Source organism: Periplaneta americana, chromosome 1 (assembly GCF_040183065.1).
Source record: "Periplaneta americana isolate PAMFEO1 chromosome 1, P.americana_PAMFEO1_priV1, whole genome shotgun sequence".
Lineage (NCBI taxonomy): Eukaryota > Metazoa > Arthropoda > Insecta > Blattodea > Blattidae > Periplaneta > Periplaneta americana.
The window spans coordinates 83482664-83509553 of NC_091117.1; the positions used below are offsets into that span (position 1 = coordinate 83482664).

At 37.0% G+C, this 26890-nt stretch overlaps 1 protein-coding gene across 1 annotated transcript; it reads right to left on the reverse strand.

The window, feature by feature from the left end:
• Positions 1–1189: 1189 nt before the first annotated feature.
• Positions 1190–26503, reverse strand: LOC138697517 (uncharacterized). The gene is made up of 2 exons (XM_069822825.1): positions 26380–26503; positions 1190–3942 (listed from the first exon to the last, which is right to left on the reverse strand). The coding sequence occupies exons 1-2, from the start codon at positions 26458–26460 to the stop codon at positions 3187–3189; spliced, it is 837 nt and encodes a 278-aa protein (XP_069678926.1). The 5' UTR covers positions 26461–26503; the 3' UTR covers positions 1190–3186.
• Between the last annotated feature and the right edge of the window lie 387 nt (positions 26504–26890).

Genomic DNA, 26890 nt, shown 5'->3' on the forward strand with positions numbered 1-26890 from the left:
ATTATGATACAAGGTTGGGAAGTGCTTTTTACAAAATCCAGAAAAAGTTTGGTAAAGGAGCAGAGCGAGTTTTTCAAATTTTGAGATTTTGTAATGCACTTCAGAAACGTGTATTGTACGTGTACATTTTTTACACTATCATATTTTTAAAGTTGCAAATACAATACATTCGCATTGAAAATTTAGAGCAATATTATTCCAAAGACTTCGCAAAACTGCACCGTAATGGTAACTAAACAACAATGAGTGCACTGTAATGAGCCTATTTCAGTATACTTATATGTTATGAGGAACAAATTTCTGCGTGTAAATTCTAACTTTCAAGGTCTAACAACAATAGCTGTAAATACAACAAAAAATACGATCGTACAAAAAATAATGTTGTGTTGTTATGCCCTCAACTAAAATATTCACACTTATTTGTCTGAAACAGTTACCGTGACGGGATAAGAAGTCTTTCTGAAAGGTTACTGAAGATCATAGAATCTACTGTGGGGAGCTTACGAGGAAGTCTCTGCGAGGTGTATTTTAATTAGGTGTGATGCAGGGAGATATTGATGAATGGAGCACCGCTTTTCCTAGAACTGACCAGAGATAAGATAAGTTGTTATGAGTATGACTCTTATGACACATGAAATCACTGTCAGCACATGATGTTTAATTATACTGTGGCTGAAAATATCAGACAGTTTGAGACTAGCTCTGTGTCGGTGTGTTATATAAGTTGAAACTGTTAGTTTATGTTTTAAAAGTTGATCGAATGTTTCACGTTGCTTAGTTATTGTAATGTAGTCAGTAGTGTGTCATTATGTCGTTTTCTGCGAGCAAGAGTGGCGTTATGCTGGCTGTTGCCTGCGTGTAGGATTGGCATTACTCCACATTCCTAGTAGTGCTGATCTCGTGAGTTCCCCACAGTAATGTTCTTTCCTTTGAAGATTATTTTCTTGTCACAACACACTCCAATTTTGCTCCAAAACCGGCACCACTTATGAAACAACATCAGAATTATTATAATTATTCTAAGCTAATATAGGAATGGGAAGCTGAGGAGAGAAGATAACGAGGTCAACCAGCGACTACTTGGTTAAACAATGTAAGTACAGAATTCAGAGGAGACATTTGGTGCAACGTAAAACGGTACACAAGATAGAAGTGCATAGAGAAACATTGTAAAATGTCAGGAACGAGATCTGTAAAGAATTTATTCTTTATTTATATTTTATCCTTACATTTGTATTCAAAGTAAGTTATTTTTAATGTATTTCAACTCTTTATATTGTCGAGCTGAAGAAAAGCCTCAAAAAAAGATAAAATGCTCGTATAATAAAAAATAAAACTTACTACTACTGCTGCTGACGCCCCTACTACAGTTCCTAGCAATATCACTACTACTATATTTCGTTCACAATGTCTGACAGGCGACGTAAACATTTCCGACAGAGGAAGGGAGATAATAATTGGTATTCAACTATTGGCAGAGGTCAAAATTCAGGCTTGTCTTGAAGTTGGGTGGAGGTAGAACGCTTCAAACAGTCCTACATCAAGACAAGTCTGGAATGTGGCATCTGCCATTGGTTAATTAGTAATTATTCTTCTCCCTTCATCTACCGGCAATGTTTACGTCGCTTTTCAGACATAATGGGACACAGTATTGTGCTATTCTGGCTACTATCACTAGAGCTACCACTATTACTACTACGTTTATTGAGTGAAGTACGTGAGAAGAGTTGAAAGTGTATTAAAACAACAAATAAGTTGATTAGCAATGTTGGATTATTTACTCATTTGAAAAGTGCTAACTACTAAGATTGTCTCATTCATAACGTACAAATAGGCCATATATAATTCGAAGCAATAAGTGCACATATTATCATTAGACTTCGAAGTTGAGGCACATTTACTCTGAAGTTAAGTACACACATAATAATACAGTATTTACAAAGCAGTTGGCAAAATAGTACTCTCCCCTCATACACAGATCATGTCAGTTAGTTGGAGCTTTTGCAATACAGGTCGAGCAAGGGAAAAATTAATCGTTCGCGTGAAGGGCAAAAGTAAACATTATGTTAGTCAGAATACTGTATATTGTGTTATCGTCTCTCGGGTGTAGGAACGTTCTTAGGCCAATAACAGTTATACAGGCACTTTTTAACAATTTTTATAACAGTAATAGTAGTAGTAGTAGTAGTAGTAGTAGTAGTAGTAGTAGTAGTAGTAGTAGAAGTAATAACAATAATAATAGCAATACTTGATTATTAGAATATCAGAACACACACCATTTATAATTGCACATAAATTACAATATAAGGAAACGAAGCAACACAATTACAGTAAACATAAAATATAGATCACACGAATAGACTTGTCTGAAAATAAGTAAAAGAACAACATTTGGATAAAACATTAAAACATTAATTTGTAAATCAAACCCTATGATGAGTAAAACTCATGTTCGAGAGCACAAGTGAGCGTAGAGAACGCAGGAACGAAGATCACATTGTACTTGCACAAATATAATTGAAGTATTGTATTTAGTAAGAATTTAATATTAGTAAGATGTCAGAAAGAAAATTCTGTAGGATAATTTGATAACATAACAGAGTTAGCTGAGAATCAAATGAAGTAAAATGAAGTACCGGTACCGGCATCGCAAATTCATAAGATACTTACTTCAAATATACAGCATGTTAAGTATAATGTAATAGGCCTAATGTTAATTTAAATATCTCCCATTTCTAACTTGGGTTTATACCTTATAATTTTTAATATAGATACCGGTACTACAAAATCATGTCGTCATAAATATTTAATCCATAATAAAATTTTAATAAGTCTGTATTTTTTGCCAGTAGCTTGATGCATGTTGTCTTTTCAAATAAAATATACTTATTCCTACTCGACAGGTTTTTCTTATGGAGGAATTTCAAAACTTATACTTTAAAATTTGTTCCAATTGAATTGTTTTCGACATCGCAATGATTTCACGTTGCCCAAACTGTCCCAGCTTCAGTACCAGTACGTACGAAACTTCCAACTAGTCGTAGACAGACAGCGCAGTGGACAGATCCAATAAATGGGAAAAAGTAAACAAACCTAGCCTCTTCCCACCACCTCCGCTCAATATCACTTAACCTGCATCTCTCCGACAGGAACCTGAACTTCGAAGTCTAAATTATCATTGTTTCTTTACAGGTACGGCAGGATAATATTTATAGCATTCTTGACATCTTCTGATACCGTAGGCAAGATATGTTGAAAGAATTCTTTATTTTTCGTGCTAGCAGTAATGCCATCGCTGAGAACAATAGGTTTGTTCGAATTCTGCGACTGACTGAAACCAAAACCCAGGACAATCAGTATATCCTCGAGAGCCCCTTCGTCCAGGTTTAATCCTTGTCCATTCAAAGATTCATCAAAATCTTTTGTCAGGAATCCAACAATGGTCTCTACGCTGTCAACATGACCATCTTCGACTACATTGCGGAGTCTATAAGTAAGTTCTCCGAGCAAAGACACAAGTCTGACTGTGATATAGATGGGAAGGGGCTTTATGAATCCCATTGCGTAGTCAGGATTCTCACTGAAATCCACGTATTTCCCCAGTTGGACACAGGCAATCTTGATGTATTGAGGAACTGCTTCAGAAGAGGAGAGATATTGAAGGAACCTCGACAGAAATTCTCCTTTTGTCTCTGTGTCACTAAACTGAAAATCAGGTGCATGACGGCTTATACTAAAATTCTTCGCCAGGAAATCTGTGAAAGCTTCATAAGTCTTAGTAAGACCTCTCCTGTTTATTTTTCCCTCATTAAATGCTCTGACTGCTGGTGAGAAGAAGTAACTGTCGTAGTTTACTGAGCCCGTTGTCATGCAGAAGAGCATTATGCTGGACATGAGGTCACCTGCTCTTAGCACGTTTGGTGTTGTTCGTATATCAATATCCTGAAGAAAAGAAACATAAAATACAGAATAGTTCGAATATGAATTTATTCAATGGTGGCAAGTGAAAGAGTAAAGTCTAATGCTCCCGAAAGTAGTACAATAATCGGATATAAAATTATAATTCTAACTGAGAAAATAACATTAAGGGATAAGTTTCATTATAAACTTATTGAATTCTGGCAACAAGCCAAAGTAAAGTCAGTCCTTCATGCTAGGTGTGGGTTGAGAAGTGACATAATTATTACATGTCGATTTACTCTAAAAATCTCTCTGCTACTTGGTAGAAACCTCAATGAATAAGGGACACAATTCTCAATCTAGATTTGCTTGTCTAATTTCGAAAAAGAAAGATTACACTGTACAACATGAAATTTGTGCTTTTCATGAAAGTATGTGTATTCGATGTATTCTGTGATCGCAGAAACGAATCTGGAGTTAGTTTTTGTCCAGCACGTACTGTTTCTCCAAAATAAAAAGTTATTTAATGTTATTGAAATGTTGCATTACTTCCACCTTATGAGATGCAACATGTCACTGAAAGTACACTTTTTTGACAGCCACCTGGTCTTCTTTCCAAAAAACCTTGGTGTTGTAAGTGACGAATAAGGGGAGAGGTTTCATCAAGAAATATCTACCTTCGAAAAGTGCTTCAGTGGAAGGTGGAATGCAAGTGTTGCTGGCTGAATATTGCTGGTCATTAATCAGAGAGGTTGCAGAAGCTGTCTACAAACGTAAAAGATAAAAAAAAAATTGTAAATTTTGACCAAACAAAGGTTGCTTTATGTGTTAGTGTAATAAATTTGTGTAAATAAGTGAAGTGCGTATAGGCCTACCATAAAAGTGGTATGTGTTAGAAAATTTTGGTTTTCAGAAACGAACTCAGGACCTCTCATTTAGTTAAAATTATATAGTTTCATCTAAAGGACAGGAACAAAGTTTAAATTTGTTATCCAGTGTTATTTTTTGCATTGCTTTTTTCATTCAATGTTGGAACTCGGAAGAGGAACTATGCATCAGCATAGTTGTGTGAGAGTACATTTTCTGCTCTGGTCTTCTTGAAGAACAAATGTAAAGGTATACTCGTATTTGATCTAAAGCTAGAGACTAAAGAGTAGCCTTATCTATCATCAAGCAGATTTTGGAAACTGCTGTATTGTAAGTCTAAAAATCTGATTTCATTTTGTACAGTAAAGACATTAACCATCCTACCGCTGCCGTCGTGAAGTTCCGGCCTTATTTCGTTTTCAGTTCAGCTTGTATAACGTCACACGAGGCGTGCTATCGGTAAATGTATAAGCATGTGAGTTTATATTATGATGATGTGATTGTGATTTAAAAACAAGAATTAAGGGGTTTCTCAATGTTTCTTTTTTAAATTATTAATGTGAACCATTCATAAAACATATTTTTGTGTTGCAACGTTCGTAGTGCTGTCGCGTTGTCGTTTGATATGTGGTGGCTTGCTGTTACGAAGGCAGTAAGCATTTCTAGGTCATGTGAACGATTTTAACTTTTATAACATTATACAGGCTCTAAGGGGTGTAAGTGCCAATATTTTAACTGATGATTATTCAAGTCATAACAAAGAAAAAATGTCCTTACAATTTTTTCTAATTCCAATATTTAACTAATTATTAAAGTTTACAATATTAGACGTTTTGCAACGTTGCTGGATGGAGACGAGGGGGTTTAGAAGTACACAGTACAGCTCAAGCGGGGAAGAGGGGGCTTAGAAGTACACAGTACAGCTCAAGCGGGGAGGAGGGGGTTTAGAAGTACACAGTACAGCTCAAGCGGGGAGGAGGGGGTTTAGAAGTACACAGTACAGCTCAAGCGTGGAGGAGGGGGTTCAGAAGTACACAGTACAGCTCAAGCGGGGAGGAGGGGGTTTAGAAGTATACAGTACAGCTCAAGCGGGGAGGAGGCGGTTTAGAAGTACACAGTACAGCTCAAGCGGGGAGGAGGGGGTTTAGAAGTATACAATACAGCTCAAGCGGGGAGGAGGGGATTTAGAAGTACACAGTACAGCTCAAGCGTGGAGGAGGGGGTTTAGAAGTACACAGTACAGCTCAAGCGGGGAGGAGGGGTTTAGAAGTATACAGTACAGCTCAAGCGGGGAGGAGGGGATTTAGAAGTACACAGTACAGCTCAAGCGGGGAGGAGGGGGTTTAGAAGTACACAGTACAGCTCAAGCGGGGAGGAGGGGGTTTAGAAGTACACAGTACAGTTCAAGCGCATATAGACATACCGGTACAAAACATCTGCTCTGTTATAATGCAGGAGCAGAACATGACAATACTGTTGTTTACATATAAACGAGAAGCTAATACAAACTTTCAATCTCATTAATAGAACATTGTGGTAAATTTACATTTTATGTAACAATATTGCTCCATTTTTAATTGTAGGTCTAAAAAATCAACAATAATGGTTTTCTGCACAAAATCGCACGAACATTTTTTCTAATGCAACATTTTAATCTCACCCTCTTTCGTAAAGCGGTATCATTTAAAAAAAAATTTCTAGTTGTGTGATTTTTTAGACGGGTTAGAGACTTCTAGTTTCTAATAATCGTTGAGAAACTGCTACAAAAGTTCGCCGGTTAGGTAACTTTCTTTGAGGAAAACGTTGACGGTATATCTTTCTTGCCTCACTTGAATTACGACGACTTTGTCCATAAATTAATAACATATATTCCTAAACTGTGAATGGCATTGTAAGTTGTTTATCGAATACCCTGTACTGAACTGCCCCGCTCGGCAGTAGAACTATGGACAGGGAGCTTGAACAGCTCAGCTGACTCGTACTTACGTCTGTGCAGAGTACTGTCTGTTGAACATGTTGCCACGTCTCTCACGCCAGAATATTAACAAATTTAAGCATGCAGTTTTATTTAATTTCACGAAAACGTAATAGAACACATAAATACTTATTTAAACTAATATTAACTCTTTGTTAGATGTATCTTCTGATGTAATTGTTTTCTTAATTTTACTCACGATATAAGCTGTATAACGCAAATAAAATAAGGAAAGAAATGCTTCTTTCTGGGAAAACTATCGAGTTTTGACGCTATGTTGTATGGACATTTTTGATCCTGTAGACGTCCCCGATGACTGTGAAAAGGACGGCATTTATACTCCTTACATCCTATATATTCAGTTATCGGTATTTATTTTTGTTAGTGGTACAGGTTGTAATTTAAAAATGGGCGAATGTGTAGTGTATCAGGTTGTGCAGCTAATTCAAGTAAGGTAAGACCAGTTTCAACATTTCCTTTTGCTAGGGACAAAGAAAGACGAGAAAAGTGGATTCGTGTTGTACACCGTACAGACCTTGAACCCGGTAAAATAACCTATGTCTGCATTTTATAAATCTTTTCAAATGAAAGTCGAAGAAATGGGAATTGATTTATATGAAAAAGGTACTAGGCTATAGTGGTATAGAGCTGTTAGAAAAGTCTGCTATATTATGAGACACATTTTGCGGACCACCCATTTTGGAAAACAATTGTTAAAAATAATTAATAACAACACTGCATACTCAAACAACGCAAAATAACGACATATACGGCACAATGATTATCCCACGGCCGCTAAAACACCCGGTGTATAGACGTAATTAGAGTTTTCATTATATTTGAAGTACATATTATGTAGTATTAAAATTAGTTTTGAAAGTGTTTATTTAAAGTTTTGGTACCTAGACCTCTGTTGTTTCATTTTTATCATATTATTTAAAAGAAACAATCGTATCAGTATAGTGAAATACCTTCCCGAGTGCGAGCCTAGATCACATCAGATTGGTCATCGCTATGTTAAAATCGTTTGCACTTTGAAGAGAACAACCGCCAGGATCGCCACCCGTCCGCCGTAAACGAACACGAGATGGCAGTACAGTCGCTAATGCAATTTAAATGGGAATTGTGACGTGACTCCTTATGTAACAACTAGATGGCAGCGTAGTAAACCTGACAAAAGTTGTTAACGTCAAAGCCTATAAGGCCGACCTATCTGGGGTATATATGATATAGGGTGAGAGGCATAGCACGTCTGTTGTGACGTCACGGGTGCTAGTGTAAGGCCTGTATAACTTACGATGGCCGCGATCCTACAGATAACCTTATTGTAAGTAAGCTGGTTTCATTTCGCACAGCGAGGATATACTATGACGTAAAATAACTTTGTATATAGGCTTAAGTATTTTCAGATTATATTTTTACTTTGCTGTTAAATTAATACATATGTTTAACTCACAACATTATACAAATGTTTAATTAGTATAACATAATTACCAGCGTAAATTATACATAACATTTTGGGGTTCTGCTCTCAAGGGGTCAATGACTCTGAAAAGGTAGGGAATCAATAGCTTAGAGCTACAAAGCTTCAATTTTTATTCGTTATGGATGGGTGAAGTGAACGTATTGTGAAAGGTCGTATTTAATTGCATGGTTCCTTCCTTTGATGCCAACGTTATGTTTTAATTAGCACTGTGAATGGAGTCTATCAAATAACGAGGTGAGTATATACTTACTTATAAATGGCTTTAGAGAAGCCGGAGGTTCATTGCCGCCCTCACATAAACACGCCATCAGTCCATATCCTGAGGAAAGATTAATCCAGACCCTACTTTTATATTCCACCTTCCTCAAATCAATTTTAATATTATCCTCCCACCAACGTCTCGGATTCCCTAAACGTCTTTTTCCCTCAGGACTCCTAACAATCTATACAGTTGTATGAGTTCACCCATGCGTGCTACATGCTCTGCCCATCTCAAACGTGTGGATTTAATGTTCCTAATTATGTTAGGTGAAAAACGCAATGCGTGCAGTTCTGCGTTGTATAACTTTCTCTATTCTTCTGTAATTTCATCCCTCTTAGCCCCATATATTTTGCTAAGTACACTACCCGTCAAAAGATTTCGATCACCTACCACAACTATGGATTTGTGGTTAAAACAGGCATTTCGTTTTGAATATTCTATCATAACATAAAGCTACAGAGAGAAAATATTTATTTTGTTGGTCTATTTAGTTTTGCCGATGTGTTTGTACATTAAAATAAAGTATATAGTTGTTTTCATAGCTGATCGAAAGCTTTTGACCGGTAGTGTACCTTATTCTCAAACACTCTTAACCTCTGTTCCTCTCTCAAAGTGAGAGTCCAAGTTTCACAACCATACAAAAACAACAGGTAATATAACTGTTCCATAAATTCTAACTTTCAGTTTTTTGAAAGCAGACTAGATGACAAAACCTTCTCAACCGTATAATAAAAGGCATTTCTCATACTTATTCCGCGTTTAATTTCTTCCCGAGTGTCATTTATATTTTATACTGTTGATATTTTAATTTTTCCACCTGTTAGAAGAATAAATTTCCAATTTTTATATTTCCATTTGATACTATGTTCTGGTCACGAGTCATAATCATACACTTGGTTTTCTTCGCGATTTACTTCCAAACCTATCTCATTACTTGCTTCAAGTACAATTCCCGTTTTTCTACCTAGTACTCTGTAATTAGTGGATTTTCTCCAAATATATTAATGACATCCGCATAAACAAGCAAGTGATGTAACCCGTTCAATTCCAAACCCTCTCTATTTTCCTATACTTTCCTAATGGCATGTTCTAGAGCAAAGTTAAAAGTAAAGGTGATAGTGCATCTCCTTGCTTTAACTCGCAGTGAATTGGAAAAGCATCCGACAGGAAGTGGTTGGTCTACACGAACTCTGCTGTATGTTTCACTGAGACACATTTTAATTAATCGAACTAGCTTCTTGCGAATACCAAATTGAATAAGAATATTATATGAAACTGCTCTCTTAACTTAGTCATGTGACTTTTGGAAATCTATGAGTAACTGATGTATTGTGCCTTTATACTCCCATTTTTCTCCATTATCTGTGGAATGGAGGTGAGCATATGCCGATATAAAATGGCAGAATAGTTCGAAATACTCGGACGAATCTACATCATTATATCTTTTGCTAATCACAAATATTGTAGTATCTACCTTCAATTAAATTCCACTACTCTTCAGTGAAAATTATTCAGCTAATAGAGTGAGAGGTACAATAATGATTTATAAAAATTATCTGATGTAGTAAGCAATATGGAAATGTATTTATTACTGAATAAGTGGAAACCCTATTTTACCAGTTGAAATTTTGATATATAACAGCTACTGAAATTAGTAATGACTGATTCTCCACATGAAGTCTCTTCACAAGTAAGCACGTTCTAGTTTTATGGTAATTTTCAACGAAAATGATTTTATTGAACCTATTGCTGAAAAATGGAACAGCTGCGATTTTATGTTCTTTAACCCTTTGCAGCATAGTGGTTGTTCAGAAGAACCACCGTTTTTCTTTCTTTCTCTACAACTATAGCACAGATGTTCCACCGTGCAACCATCCCTTGAGGATACACAGAGATGCCATATGTGTTTAAAATTGTGTGCAGAGTTAAAATTTTGAAAAAAAAAAATTGATCGAAGTTGTCTTATGATCCATGATATTAAAAACATAAAAATAACATTTGTGCCTCAAAGGGTAAAAACTACTTATGAAGTGGTAGGTATTTCAATGAATATCAAAATATCGAATCTTTTTTACTGCGGAAATTTTATTTCACATTCCACTTCTGTTGTGTCAGCTTTGTATTAGAACTTTTCTACACATGTGGTCACAGGCATTCGTTTAACAAATTGGCATTAATCACTTGCTAGTCACGTTGTTGCGTACAACGCTTATAAAATGGTAATTATTGTGTTCACATAATGATGTGTTAAAACGTACGGAAGCAGCGTACATTTATTTCCATTGTTTTCCTGTGAGATATATTTACGTATTATAATATGAAGGGAAATAATGCAGAGGAAGATATACAGGATGTTTCCGAGGTGGTGTTACAAACTTTCAGTGATGATGGCGAAGGGCACATATATCAATTTGAGATACGGAACCCTGGTCCGGAAATAACCGAGTAAAAAGTTACAAGCAAAAATAGTTGCGCGGAAATGAAATAATTTTATTCATCTGTACACCTTATTTAAGTGTATTTATCTGTACATCTTACACATAATGTATTCATCTGACGTTGTTTACGTTGTCCACTTACAGTATTCCATTCAGTGCGCTGTCTGAGGGATGGGGACAGGAAACTACACTAAAGCAATGCAGATAGTGTAATGTGTAACGGACATGGTCGGTCCTGATATGCACGTCTGTAGACAGCAGTGTATGTGTACAAGTTGCAGTGTCCAGTCGATCACTCCTAGTGAAATGGAGGAGTACACGAGAGCGGAATAAGCAGACCTGATTTTCGAATACGGATAAGCCAATGGGAACAGTAGACAAGCTCACAGATTGTATCGGGCGAAGTACCCACGTAGGAGACATCCGGCCCATACCAGTGTATGTGTACAAGTTGCAGTGTCCAGTCGATCACTCCTAGTGAAATGGAGGAGTAGACGAGAGCGGAATAAGTAGACCTGATTTTCGAATACGGATGAGCCAATGGGAACAGTAGACAAGCTCACAGATTGTATCGTGACAAGTACCCACGTAGGAGACATCCGGCCCATACCATCTTTCCACGACTGTTCCAAAGATTAAGGGCACGTGGTGCCAAATTACAATCCATTTTCACACAACTAATTTTACTTATAACTTTCGACTCAGTCATTTCCGGACCAGGGTTCCTTATCCCAAATTGATACATGCGCCCTTCGCCATGATCCCTGAAAGTTTGTAACACCATCTCGGAAACAACCTGCATAAAATAGGAATGAATGGAGAAAAATAAACAGCCAGGAGGAAGTTCTGTAATAAAAGTATTCTTTATTTGTATTTTATAGTATTTAAAATGTGTATTTTTATAGTGTACTTCAACTTTTTATATTGTTCAGTTGAAGAAAAACGTCGAAAAAAATAAATTATCGTATAATAAGAAATAGAACTTAATACTAGGTCTTATTCTTCTTATACTACTAATACTACTACTACTACTACTACTACTACTACTACTACTACTACTACTACTACTACTACTACTACTACTACTACTACTACTACTATCACTACCACTACCTCTGCTGCTGTTCCTATTACTACCACTACTACAGTACTACTACTGTTACTGCTCAGCTGCTTCTATTATCACTATCACTACCATGATCACAATTACTACTACGATTACTATTCTGTGGCTCTACAGCCCTTCAAGAGCCCAGATCGATGAGCCTCCTGCTAACCTCATGTCCACATACCGATGCAGAGGTGGACGATCATATAACCAGAATGGAGGTATCGTGTGTTAAGCACGATGGTCTCCCAAGCTGTTATAATTGGCTTTCGTAACCGGATTCCGCTACCTATCGTAGCTCACGATGCTGGGTGGGCACCGATCCCATGTCCTGGCCGAAATTTCATGAGAAAACTTCTTCCTTCATGAGGATTCGAACCAGGGCGCATTCCGTAACGCGAGTCCTAGACAGATATCTTAGACCACGACGCTACGGCGCTGGACACTACTACAATTACTGAGTGAAAGATGTATAAGTTGTTAAAAGTGTTATCGAAATACAAGTAAGTTGATTAGTCGTGTGGGATTTTTGGCTTACATGAGAAAGTGCCGACAACTGCTAAGATATTATCATTAATACCACACGACTAATTAAACTCCAAGCTAATAAGTGAACATAATATTATCACAGTTTCTTTACAAGTAAGATAGAATAACATTTATAGCATATTTCACGTCTTCTGAAACCGTAGGCAAGATATGTCGAAAGAATTTTTTATTTCTCTTGCCAGCACTAACGCCATCGCTGAGGATAAGAGGATCGCTCGCTTTGTGTCCGCGTTTGAAACCAAAAAAAAGCGAAATGAAAATGTCTTCGACAGATCCTTCATTCAGATTTAATCCTTTTCCATTCAAAGATTTTTTAAAATCATTTGTCAGGAATCCAACAAGAGTGTCTACACTGCCAAAATGACCATCGTCAATTAACTTACGTAGTCTATAATCAAGTTCTCCGAGGAAAGACACAAGTCTGACTGTGATACAGATGGGAAGAGGTTTTATGAATCCTACTACGTATTCAGGATCTTTATTGGAATCCACGTACGGCTTCAATTGGTTAATGACAATCTTGATGTTTTGAGGAACTGCATCAGAAGAAGAGAGATGTTGAAGGAATCTCGACAGAAATTCTCCTCTTGTTTCTGTGTCACTAAACTTGAAATTAGATGCATGACGGCTTATACTAAAATTCTTCCCCAGGAAATTTGTGAATAATTGATAAATATTAGTAAGACCATCTCTGTTTATTTTATTTTCATCAAATGCTCTGATTGCCGGTGAGAAAAAGTAACTGTCGTAATTTGATGAGGCCGCCGTCATGCAGAACAGCATAATACTGCTCATGAGGTCACCCGCTCTTTCCACGTTTGGTATTGTTCGCAGGTCTACATCCTGCGGAAAAGAAAGGTAAGATACAGAATGAAAGATTTTTCATGCAAGAAATAGTGTAAAGTAGATTAGTAAAGACTTAGCCTAAGCTCCCAAAATGTTTGTGTTAGAAGAGTAATCAACTATAAAATCACAATTGAAGTAGAGAAATGTTTAACTCTAAAGGTGATTTCTAAAATGAGGTCTTGACCACCACCATGGTTTTAAACCGTGTTTAGATTTATAAAACGAAGTCTTTTTCATTTTTCTAAGCCATGGCTCGAAATCATGGTCTCAAACAGAGACCACGGCTGGGGTAGGTTTAAAACTACGGCTTCGTGTACACAAGATGGAGGTAATAGATGAGATGGATGATTATCAAAGGAAAATTTGTGTCTACGAGCATTAAATCCTCAGATTAAAGGGATGAGTGACAGGAATAATCCTTTATAATCCTAATTTCAGGTGGATATTTTGATTTTCGAAGGAAAGGGAAGCAAGATTTATTTTATTTTATTGGGTTATTTTACGACGCTTTATCAACATCTAGGTTATTTAGCGTCTGAATGATATGCAGGTGATAATGCCGGCGAAATGAGTCCGGGGTCCAGCATCGAAAGTTACCCAGCAATGGGAAGCAAGATATAATATTTTATATTAATTATACCTTTATGCCTATAAGACGATATAACTTATTCTTAATATTTACAGTAGTTTTGAACATTTTATTTAATAATCGAAACTGATGTGGGCTTACAACAATATGAAGGAAAAGTGATTTTGTCTTCTTATTTTAGGTTTTATGCACTGGGGCTTACCACATAGTATTATGTGTGTGTATATTTTAGTTACAACTGAAATTTTAATCTAGTTAATATTTAGGTTATTAATTCCTTAGAACAGGGTTTTCGGGTAGTTAGTGTTGGTAGTAGTTATGAACAAAGGATAAACTACATCATAAACCACGGCCGACTTGATGCTGGCTTCGCTAGGGTCCCTGGCTACTACCTGAAAGCCAGATTTGCATAATATATTTCGTTACTGGAGGTACGTTAACATAAAGCCACAATTTAAGTCACACAGAATTTGTGTGCACTCAAAGTTGGATTTTGGCGTCTTGTCAGCCCATTTGAGGTGTGTGGATATAAAGGAAAAATTGTGATGATGTCGTGTATAGTTTCTGGGGTAGCTCAGTCGGGAGAGCATTCGTGCGCTAAGCGAAGGATCCCGGAATCGATACCTTAGATAAAATACTTATTATTAAACCCAACTGACTTAAAGTAGATAGAGCAATAATTTTCTAAATTTGATTAAAATTATGCTTGGTTCTTATTTATTTTTAACAATTTTTCTTTGAACTTATTCAACTACTGTACCTATTCATTATACGCTTCATGTCATTATCCGAAAATCTGTAGTCTCTGCTATTCTTCTCCACTGCTGACCATGACTACTCACGCGCAAGTAAACAAAGCCGTATCTATAGTCAAGGAACAGCAAACCTGTTTCATCGAGCAACAAGTTTCGCTCCCTGGTTATAAAGTATGATAAAACGTTAAAGCTAACTAAACTAACAGCTTTTAATACTGTGTTAACTACTGAAATCTTTCTGACGAGTTTCGGCGTGGTGGTCAACATATTCAAAGAGTCTAATGAATAAAGAATGTAAGATATAATATTACCTCATTCATTCATTCATTCATTCATTCATTCATTCATTCATTCATTCATTCATTCATTCATTCATTCGTCTATCCACTTATCAATAGAGAGGTTTCGCATCTTTAGCAATATTGACCTCAAGTTTAAATTTTATTTCTTTCATCGACCTACGAATTACATTGCGAGACAGTCTAGTCTCCATTTTTAAAATAACTCGTACATCACACTGAAAACGAATAAAAATCCTTACTGTGGTTGAGTTTCAAACCAACAACCGTTATTTACAAGCAGCACAAAGTTGCATGTATCATTACCGACTAAGTTTATTTCAAGAGTGCTAATGACGTCATGGAAACATCGAGTTCCTATCATATACTGATAGCTACCAGTCGTCGTTGTTTACGACGGATTAAAAAAGATAACATTCTTGGTCTCATACGTTTACATGCAAAAGTTACAGTTTGGACGTCCCAAAGATCTCTTTCAACGTGGACTGTAATGGAACATAATAATAATAATAATAATAATAATAATAATAATAATAATAATAATAATAATAATAATAATGGTGGGCCGGAAATATAACATTGAAACACGAGAATTAGGCTATGCCATTGCCTCTACATCCCGGAGATTATCGATTCAATGTGGGAGAGCGAAGTCGTGAGCTAATTGCAGGTGACTCGCACATTAGTCATGAGAGTTGGTAGACCTGTAATATAACCACTGAAGAAAACAACATAGACTAGCGACTTGCTTCCGATACGGCTCGTCCCTTAGCTGCACTACAGAGTGTCCCATTTATATTGTGCACCTATTGTAACTTTTTTGTTTGTATAGTTACTGGAATTTTTGTTTTTAAGCGTTATGTTAGAACGAGGGGCTAACATGAGTGTCGAGATTTGGTGCATGTATCTGCATTATGGTACAAGATACACGTGACGTCATCAATTTTTCAACTAGCACTACATACTTTAATCATGTTACATTGACTACACACATTAAGACGAGTTCAAAAATATATCACAATGTCACCTTCCTAATAAATAACAACAAAAGGAAACAAAAACGTATTTCCAATGTGATAATGTTATGCTTTGAAAGTCACAGAAGATGTTCCAAATGGTGACCGTTCACATTTCTGCACATTCGAAGGCGTTCCCCGAAAGACCGTATGACTGCCCGGCATGTTTCTGGCTAAATGGACACACAAGCCTGTCGATTGAGTTCTGCATGTCGTCTGGTGTTGTTAGAATGTTCTGGTACACACTGTCCTTTACAGTTCCTCACAGGAAGAAGTCGAGCGGCGACAGGACCGGAGAACGTGCAGGCCACTGTACGTGGATTGTGGCGTCGACAGTTGTGGTTTGTTTACATGTTAAGGCAGCAAACACACAACACACGACGTGTACGGACGTCCGTCGTCTTTCGTTTTGTGTAACTTAATGCACAAGATGAAAAGGGCACCACAACAAACGGCACATTCTGATGGCATTCATTTTGCATTTTCTTGTTGTTATTCATTGGGAAGGTGACATGGTAATACATTTTTGAACTCGTCTTAATGTGTGTAATCAATGTAACATGATTAAAGTATGTAGTGTTATTTGAAAAATTGATGACGTCACGTGAATCTTGTACCATAATGTAGTTACATGCACCAAATCTCCACACTCGTGTTAGCCCCTCGTTCTAACATAAATCTAAAAAACAAGAATTCCAATACCTATCCCAACTAAAAAGTAATAATAAGCGCACAAGATAAATGGGACACCCAGAACACAGTGAACCGTAAGTATTGTCATTAATTTAAGGGGCTATTATTTGAGATATTTCGAACTAAAAAGCTTAAGACAATTTTGCTCATTTTTGCTTCCTTTTCGAAATAAAAATAGTTTTATATGAAACATTCCATTGCGTGTTTTGAGAAAACCATTGATTTAATTTCCAGTATGCTCAGTCAATTTAAGAGAGTAGTGAGTTATTATAATAAATGATTGTAAGAATTTTAGTTTTGTCTTTTAATAAATGTGCAGAAATTTTATCTGAACAAATGTAAAATACTAAATTAAAAAAAAAAAAAAAAACGAAAAGTTACATTTGTTCGTGTCAAATTTCTGCACATTTAAAGAACAAAACTAAAATTATCATAATACAATACTCTCTTAAATTGACTGAACATACTTGTAATTAAATCAATAGCTTCCCCAAAACATGCTACGAAATGTTTCATGTAATTTTTGAACCTCGAAAAGGAAGTAAAAACATGCAAACTTGTATTAAATTTTTTGTTTCAAATATCTCAAAGAGTAGTCCCCTGAAATTAATGACATTACTGTACTTACGATTCACTCTGTCTATGTCCGACCCGGAGTAATCTATTAATTTTTCATATTTCACCAAGTCAGCATCGATATAATTACAATTATATAATGCATGGTTATATTATCTTTTACTCCATATAACAGTTTCTTATTGTATTTCAAAGATGGATCTAAGCAACCTTCTTTCAAATACTCCCAAGGATCTCGAACCAGCAGCACACATTCGTAACGCTAACCCAAGCTCATGCCTTAGACCACGACGCTACGGCAAAGGGAGTAAGATACTTATCACACTGCACACTGTATCTAGATCTTTAAGATATTTAGCACACTGTACAATGCACGACGCATCTTGATATTCAATTCTTATCACACTGCTCACTGCACGACACGTCTTGATCTTTAAGGGCCTTATCACACTGCTCACTGCACGACACGTCTTGACCTTCAAGAGACTTATCACACTGCTCACTGCACGACACGTCTTGATCTTTAAGAGACTTATCACATTGCTCACTGCACGACACGTCTTGACCTTCAAGAGACTTATCACATTGCTCACTGCACGACACGTCTTGATCTTTAAGAGATTTGTCACACTGCTCACTGCACGACACGTCTTGATCTTTAAGAGACTTGTCACACTGCTCACTGCACGACACGTCTTGATCTTTAAGAGACTTGTCACACTGCTCACTTCACGACACGTCTTGATCTTCAAGAGACTTATCACACTGCTCACTGCGCGACACGTCTTGAACTTTAAGAGACTTATCACACTGCTCACTGCACGACACGTCTTGATCTTTAAGAGACTTGCCACACTGCTCACTGCACGACACTTCTTGATCTTCAAGAGACTTATCACACTGCTCACTGCGCGACACGTCTTGAACTTTAAGAGACTTATCACACTGCTCACTGCACGACACGTCTTGACCTTCAAGAAACTTATCACACTGCTCACTGCACGACACGTCTTGACCTTCAACAGACTTATCTTACTGCACGACACGTCTTGATCTTCAAAAAACTTACCACACTGCGCACTTCACACACATCTTGATCTTTAAGAGACTTATCACACTGCATGACACGTCTCGATCTTTAAGGGACTTATCACACTGCTCATTGCACGACACGTCTTGATCTTTAAGAGACTTAATCACACTGCACACTTCACAACACGTCTCGACCTTTAAGAGACTTATTACACTCCTCACTGCATGATATGGCTTGACCTTCAAGAGATTTATCACACTGCACACTACATGACACGTCTTGATCTTTAAGGAACTTATCACACTGCACACTTCACAACACGTCTCGATCTTTAAGGGACTTATCACACTGCACACTTCACAACACGTCTTGATCTTTAAGAGACTTATCACACTGCTCACTGCACGACACGTCTTGATCTTTAAGAGACGTATCATACTGCACACATCACATCACGTCTCGATCTTCAAGAGACTTATCACGCTGTTCACTGCAAGACACGTCTTGATCTTTAAGAGATGTATCACACTGCACACTTCACAACACGTCTCGATCTTTAAGAGAATTATCACACTGCCCACTGCACGACACGTCTTGATCTTCAAGAGACTTATCATACTGCTCACTGCACGACACGTCTTGATCTTTAAGACACGTATCATACTGCACACTTCACAACACGTCTCGATCTTTAAGGGACTTATCACATTGCTCACTGCACGACACGTCTTGATCTTTAAGAGACTTATCACACTGCACACTTCACAAAATGTCTTGAACTTTAAGAGACTTATCTAACTGCTCACTGCACGACACGTCTTGACCTTCAAGAGACTTATCACACTGCTCACTGCACGACACGTCTTGACCTTCAACAGACTTAACTTACTGCACGACACGTCTTGATCTTCAAAAGAATTACCACACTGCACACTTCACACACGTCTTGATCTTTAAGAGACTTATCACACTGCATGCCACGTCTCGATCTTTAAGGGACTTATCACACTGCTCATTGCACGACACGTCTTGATCTTTAAGAGACTTAATCACACTGCACACTTCACAATACGTCTAGATCTTTAAGAGACTTATTACACTCCTCACTGCATGATATGGCTTGACCTTCAAGAGATTTATCACACTGCACTCTACATGACACGTCTCGATCTTTAAGGAACTTATCACACTGCACTCTTCACAACACGTCTCGATCTTTAAGGGACTTATCACACTGCACACTTCACAACATGTCTAGATCTTTAAGAGACTTATCACACTGCACACTTCACAACACGTCTCGATCTTTAAGGGACTTATCACACTGCACACTTCACAACACGTCTTGATCTTTAAGAGACTTATCACACTGCTCACTGCACGACACGTCTTGATCTTTAAGAGACGTATCATACTGCACACTTCACAACATGTGTTGATCCTTAAGAGACTTATCACACTGCATGACACATCTTGATCTTCAAGAAACGTATCACACTGCATGACACGTCTTGATCTTCAAGAAACTTGTCACACTGCATGACACGTCTCGATCTTTCAGAGACTTATCACACCGTAAGCGTATTCGCCTTGAGGTAACGTGATATTATCCGACTGCAATTCACCCAGCCCTCTCGGCCCAGATTTTGACCGAACGATATGCACAATGATACGATAGTGTGATTGCAGCAATTATAAAAATAATGAGGATAAGGAACGCGGTTTGTTATTGTTATTTTATGAAAATGAGAATGCTGGCTCTAACAATAATTAATATCATGATATAAGGACCAAATAAAATAAATAATTTTTAATTAGTTGATACTATTTTGTTTTTTGTTAAAGACAACTGCTGATACATTAGACCTATACCACAGTTAATCTCTAGACGTCTTGCCTCTTCTAGGACCGTCTCACATCACACTTGCAATTTCATCAGCTAATTTTACCATCAGTAAGTTATTTAAAAATCGAAGCCTTGGTTCTTCCACTGACCTGCGTCTATGTGGTAGTTCTTTCCAAACTGTCTTAATTTACATCATGAGTAATATACCAACAAATTGCATCAAGGGTAATATTCATACTGATTGCATTATGGCCATGATCACATGTATATCAGATTGGCCGTTTCCATATTATAAAATCGCAATGTATAAAAATGAATTTTTTTGGTAACGACAGCTAGATGGAAGTACAGCTGCAAGCTATTACTCTATGCAATTCCATCAGGGTTATGCATAGTGAAATTGATAAAAGTTGTTGTCTTGAAAGTGCATTAGGCTGATCAATCTATTATATGTGATTAGGGGTTATGGGTAATACTCCACACAAACATATGAACTACTTATTCTTTTAAATGCAATGATTGGACTTTTTTCTTTGTGCTAATACAACATAAACAATTGATATTAATTCTAAATCTCACACGCACACGCAAACGCACACACACGTACACGAAGTGCACAGCGACAAACGTAATAAGTCCAAAATTATCGATTTTCTCTTTTAGATGTCATGTACTCGTAATAGCTCAGGTAGAGTAGATTTGTGTAGTTTAACTGTACAGAATAACAACCTCATTAGTCCAAAGACATCTGAAGGATGATAATCCAAAGACATTACAATATCATGGGTCTTGAAATTTTTAACTTGCTCTCCTGTAAAACAGTAAAACGTGACTTCCACTATACTCTTCACACATTACAATGCATTTTCGTGTTATCTGACTCCATCATTGTTGTTATTTATAAACTGTAGAACAACTGTAGTGAAGTACTATTTTGGCTCAGGCTGCTTAGAGGGGGGAAAAAAAGGTAATAAACAAACCATACATTGCATTATAGGTAACACTACACAGATCCTATTAACTACTAGTTTTTGTACATACTTTTTCAGATTTATCTCCTCTAACTAAGAAAAAGAAACCGTGCTTTGATGAAGATTGTTGCATTGTAGTAGAAAGAAGGAAACGCAAAATTGAAATTCTTACAGGATCCAGTTGAGGAGAATAGAGACAATTATTTCAATGAAAGACGGGAAGGAAGTCCTACACTTAGGAATAAAAAGAGAGATTACTTGAAGGAAAAACTGAATGAGGTATAAACAAATATTAAGAAAAAAAAATATTCGAGATTTATATAAGGGTACAAAGGAATTTAAGAACGTATATCAGGGAACGGAAAACATGATCAAGGATGAGAACGGTGACTTGCTTGCAGACTCTCATTCAATCCTGAACACATGGAAAAACTATTTTGGGCAACTACTAAATGACATAGAAATGATCGAGACGACATTCAAATACAAACTGCGGAGCTATTTATACCCGAACCACACTCTCTGAAGTCGAAATTGCGATAGAAAATCTGAAAAATGAAAAAGTACAAGTCTCGAGGTATCGATCAAATTCCAGCAGAATTAATACAAGAAGGTGGAACCGCATTATCTAGCGAAATTTATAAACTTGTACTTGGTATTTCGGGAACGGAAATTGTACCAGAACAATGGAAGGAGTCGACAATTGTACCTACTCGTATCTTTAAGAAGGGAAACAAGACTAACTGTGGTAACTTTCGAGGAATATCACTTTTGTTGACGTCGTACAAATATTCTTTTGAGAAGATTAACTCCGTACGTAGATGAAATTATTAGGGATCATCAGTGCGGTTTTAGGCGTAATAGATCGACTATTGATCAGATTTTTTTGTATCCGACATATATTGGAGAAAAATGGGAGTATAAGGGTACAGTACATCAGTTATTCATATATTTCAAAAAGGCATATGACTCGGTTAAGAGAGAAGTTTTATATGATATTCTTATTGAATTTGGTATTCCCAAGAAACTAGTTCGATTAATTAAAATGTGTCTCAATGAAACTTACAGCAGAGTCCGTATATGCCAGCTTTATCTGATGCTTTTCCAATTCACTGCGGGCTAAAGCAAGGAGATGCACTATCACCTTCACTTTTTAACTTTTCTCTAGTGTAAGCCATTAGGAAAGTTCAGGATAACACAGAGGGTCTAGAATTGAACGGGTTACATCAGCTTCAGTTACATCAGACGTGAATATGTTAGGAGAAAATCCACAAACGATTAGGGAAAACACGGAAATCTTATTTGAAACAAGCAAAACGATAGGTTGGGAAGTAAATCCCAAGAAGACAAAGTATGTGATTATGTCTCGTGACCAGAATATTGTACGAAAAGAAAATATAAAAATTGGAGATTTATCTTTCGAAGAGGTGAAAAAAATTCAAATATCTTGGAGGAACAGTAACAAATATGAATTACACTCGGGAGGCAATTAAACGCAGAATAAATGTAGGAAATGCATGTTATTATTCGGTTGAGAAGCTTCTGTCATCTAATCTGCTGTCAAAAAATCTGAAAGTTAGAATGTATAAAACAGGTACATTACCGGTTGTTCTTTATGGTTGTAAAACTTGGACTCTCACTTTTGAGAGAGGAACAGGGATTAAGGGTGTTTGAGAATAAGGTTCTTAGGAAAATATTTGGGGCTAAGAATGATGAAGGAGGATGGAGAAAGTTACACAACGCAAAACTGCACGCATTGTATTCTTCACCTGACATAATTAGGGACATTAAATCCAGACGTTTGAGATGGGCAGGGCATGTAGCACGTATGGGCGAATCCAGAAGTGCATATAGAGTGTTAGTTGGGAGACCGGAGGGAAAAAGAGCTTTGGGGAGGTCGAGACGTAGATGGGAAGATAATATTAAAATGGATTTGAGGGAAGTGAGATATGATAATAGAGACTGGATTAATTTTGCACAGGATAGGGACCGGACTTATGTGAGGGCGGAGGGCGGTATTGAACCTGCGGGTTTCTTAAAAGCCATTTGTATGGTGTAAGTAATTATTAATAGTTGTGTTTCATATATACTGGTATTATTGTACATATGTTTTATTTTTCAGAGTGTCTCATTTCACTTCACCAGTTAGTTTCCTAAATGAGCAATTAAAACCCTTGTTCTGTCGTCAGTATGAGCCTGGCGTAAAGAGCCCAACAGAATAGGCGACCCTCCGTTCTTACCTATTTGCCCTAATAATGGAACCTGTATGTAGTTCCGGAAAGTTGGAAATGTCAAGTTCCAGCACACGGTGGAATATCCAAAAGCTTAATTCTGTTCACAGTCACCGTGAAAGTCTAAACTCTCTTAATTTTGTTTCCTTCTAGGGCTCTTACTATGTGCTCTATCCAATTTAGCATGACTTCTTTGATTTTTGACGTGAATACGTCTGAAGTTCGGTCCAGCATACTAAGGTACCATCCCAGATATTCAACCGACACATTTTCAGGCAAGTTTTGTCGCGCCTGCAACTTTTAATACACACGACAAACTCCAATGGAGTAAAGGGCGATCGATAAAGGAGCAATGTGTCCAACGTGACCTTGAGTTGTAGCGGGTAAACGTTTTATGTCGGTGTGCCGAAGGGGGGAGTTGTAGTACGGATTGGCGAGACTCAAGGCAGTGGAACTCGAGAATGGAGAGTGATAGAACATTCGCAGTGATGTCAAACGATTCGTAATGAATCAGACTACAATCTAATTGAGCAGTACTCCGCAGTCGACAAGTTAAATTGGAAAAATTCGCAAGTGAATTTGAGTGAAGAGGCAAAATTCACAATGTCGAGGCATTTCAGCAACAGATATCTTACATTCAACATTCCATCCCGAGGGACGTATGCACGTATAAATCTTGCAGATGTCCCATATACAGCCAACCCCGAGTTTTTTAACTACGTAAAGACTATCTTCATTGTTTACTCTTTTACATTATAAACTGATTGGATCAAATATTACAACAAATATTTTCCTCAAAATTTTAAATTAAAAGATTTTCAATTTCTGATCATCTATTTTAGTTAACTGTACTGTCCAAGTTTCAGAAGCACAAGTCAGTACAGGAGCAATCAGTAATTCATATATTTACAAATTTATCTTTATTGAAATTAATTTAGTTCTCAAAATATTTAATAAAGCAACGTAACATCAATCTGCATTCTGAATTCTTCCTTTACATTATTAATCGAATTTGTGTTGCCCCTAAGTACAGTGCGTCCAGCTCGAGCCTTGGCCGGCGGTGGTTGCATGTCTGTTCCCCACGCGGTGTAGTAGTTCACGGTGTTTATCCAGCTCTGGCCCAGGTAGGCAGACGCTGAAAATCACAACTGGTATAGAGCGAGTGTCTCATCTGAATGTCATGCAGCCGCTAAATGCGTCAGCTTCTTGCTTCTTTGAGCAGGCGGAAGAGTGATAATTTTGTAAAAAATGAGTGAATACATAATTATGATTATTAACCACTGAAATACCAACAGAAAAATTCACGCTTGAACAAAGTTTTTTTTTTTTATGTATGACACATACTATACATAAAACCAAATAATGTAAAGAGATATGTAGGTAATTTCAGGAGACATTTCCTCGCGTTTCAGCTAGACTGTTAGACGTCTTATGAATAAATGCAGGAACGGGCTCACTTAACACTGCAATTCCTGTACCGAAATGAAGGGTTCTAACGGAGGAAAAAGTCGATGAATTTATGAAGCATTCGAAAGATCTTCAAAGAAATCTGTACGACGTACTGCACAGCAAGTAGATATTTCAAAATCCTCAGTACATACGGCTATTGAACTTTTAAAGTTTAAACATTACAGAGTGACTGTCATCCATGAATTAATTACGACTCCGTTACGATGAAAAGCGAGTATATTTCTATTGCTGATGCATTGTTGATTCACATTTAATAATTTTCTGAGATCAAGTATGGTTTCATTTATATGGTCATATTGCTTCACAAATAAACAGATACCAGATGAATTAATGGTTTCATTTACAGAGTCATGATCCTTCACAGAACAATAGATACTGGAGCACCAATCCGCGATTAATTCATGAAGTCCCCTTACATGATAAAAAAAATTGGAATAGGTCTATAGTGTGCTATAACAGCAAAACCAGTAATAAGGCCCATATTTTTTAATGATACCTTAAATTCCAATAGGTACCGCAGAAATGATCTCGCATCATTATTTCAATTGTCAAATAACCAGACAGAAAATGGATATTTACAACAAGATTCTGTCATATTTCACATAATTCCTTCAATTACATAAAGGTTGTTTTTGATGTTAGAATCATTTCTAAAGGGATATGGTCCCCGCGTTCCCCGGACTTACTGTGACTTTTATATTTAGGAAACTCTATAAAATGAAGTTTATAGAAATAATCCTCAAATAATAGACGATCTTAAAGAAAATATAAGAACAGAAATTACGCAAGCAAAAGTTATTCGTATAAATGGAAATTTCACCTAAAGAGACCAGGAATGTGTGAATGCAGATGGACACCTTCAACACCACCTGTAACAAGGCTAATACTCATTATAATATAAAATTATAATTGTGAGCATACTGCTGTAAGTTCGGTAATATAAGTAATAATAATGAGTGGGATACGCGGGAGATTACGCATCGAAAGCACCGTGACCTTCTACATTACGCGCGGAACACGTATGTATGCCATCACCGGCCAGGGCCCGAGTTGGACGCACTGTATTTAAAATAATGTACTCTTTCATACATTTTTTAGTTAATTCATATAAACTGAAGAAGATTAATAATTTCGAGAAACTATTACGTACTTTGCAGTCTCCGTATCAATTTGTAAACCACTGTAGACTTTCATAGTAAGTACTGTACTTTGATGTTATCTTCATTTTTTCCAAGTAGTCTCATACTAAATCATCAGGATAAGCTAACAATGATTTTGTTTCTTAATTTTACTCCTATATAATGTATTTCTATGTATGTATGTATGTATGTATGTATGTATGTATGTGTATGTGTATGTGTGTATGTGTATGTATGTATGTATGTATGTATGTATGTATGTATGTATGTACTGTACTGTACCTAAAGCATCGCAAAGAGATGCATCAAAGAACTATTCAGTGTACTTACAATATTTGCATTCCCAAGGCAGATAAGAGCGAGAATTCCTACGCAAGCGTAATAGTGAGACCTTCCTTTCCCTGCAACCATGGCGCTTGTTTGTAGTGATACTGCTTAAATGTGAATGCCACCGACAGGCAGGAAACATCATGACAATATTATTCACATTAACACGTGACAAAGGGGGGACGGCTGAGCGTTTTTTCCGCTCATTAACTGGTGCAACTTTCACGGTGTTTTCGTCTTGGTGTGATGAAATTAATATTCGTGTTTACAGTATAAACGTTTAAAAGAGGCTCACAACAGCTTGCTGTTAAGTCACTGCGCTGCAAGCCTGAAGATTGTGGATTCGATTCCCGATCAGATCATTGATTTTCTCCCTTCGGCCGCAATATGGCCCTGGGGTTTACACAGCCCCTAACAGAAATGACTACCAAGGGCATTCCATCTGAGGTAAAGGAGGCAAGAATGCAGGACTAACATCTCTGCTGCTACTCATACTAATTTTCTGTAAAGTAGA

Coding starts and splice junctions, on each gene's coding strand:
- LOC138697517 (XM_069822825.1), bottom strand. CDS start 26,460: ATGGTTGCAGGGAAAGGAAGGTCTCACTATTACGCTTGCGTAGGAATT. Junction 3,943..26,379: donor GCCTTGGGAATGCAAATATT/GTAAGTACACTG, acceptor TCTTTTCTTCAG/GATATTGATATACGAACAAC.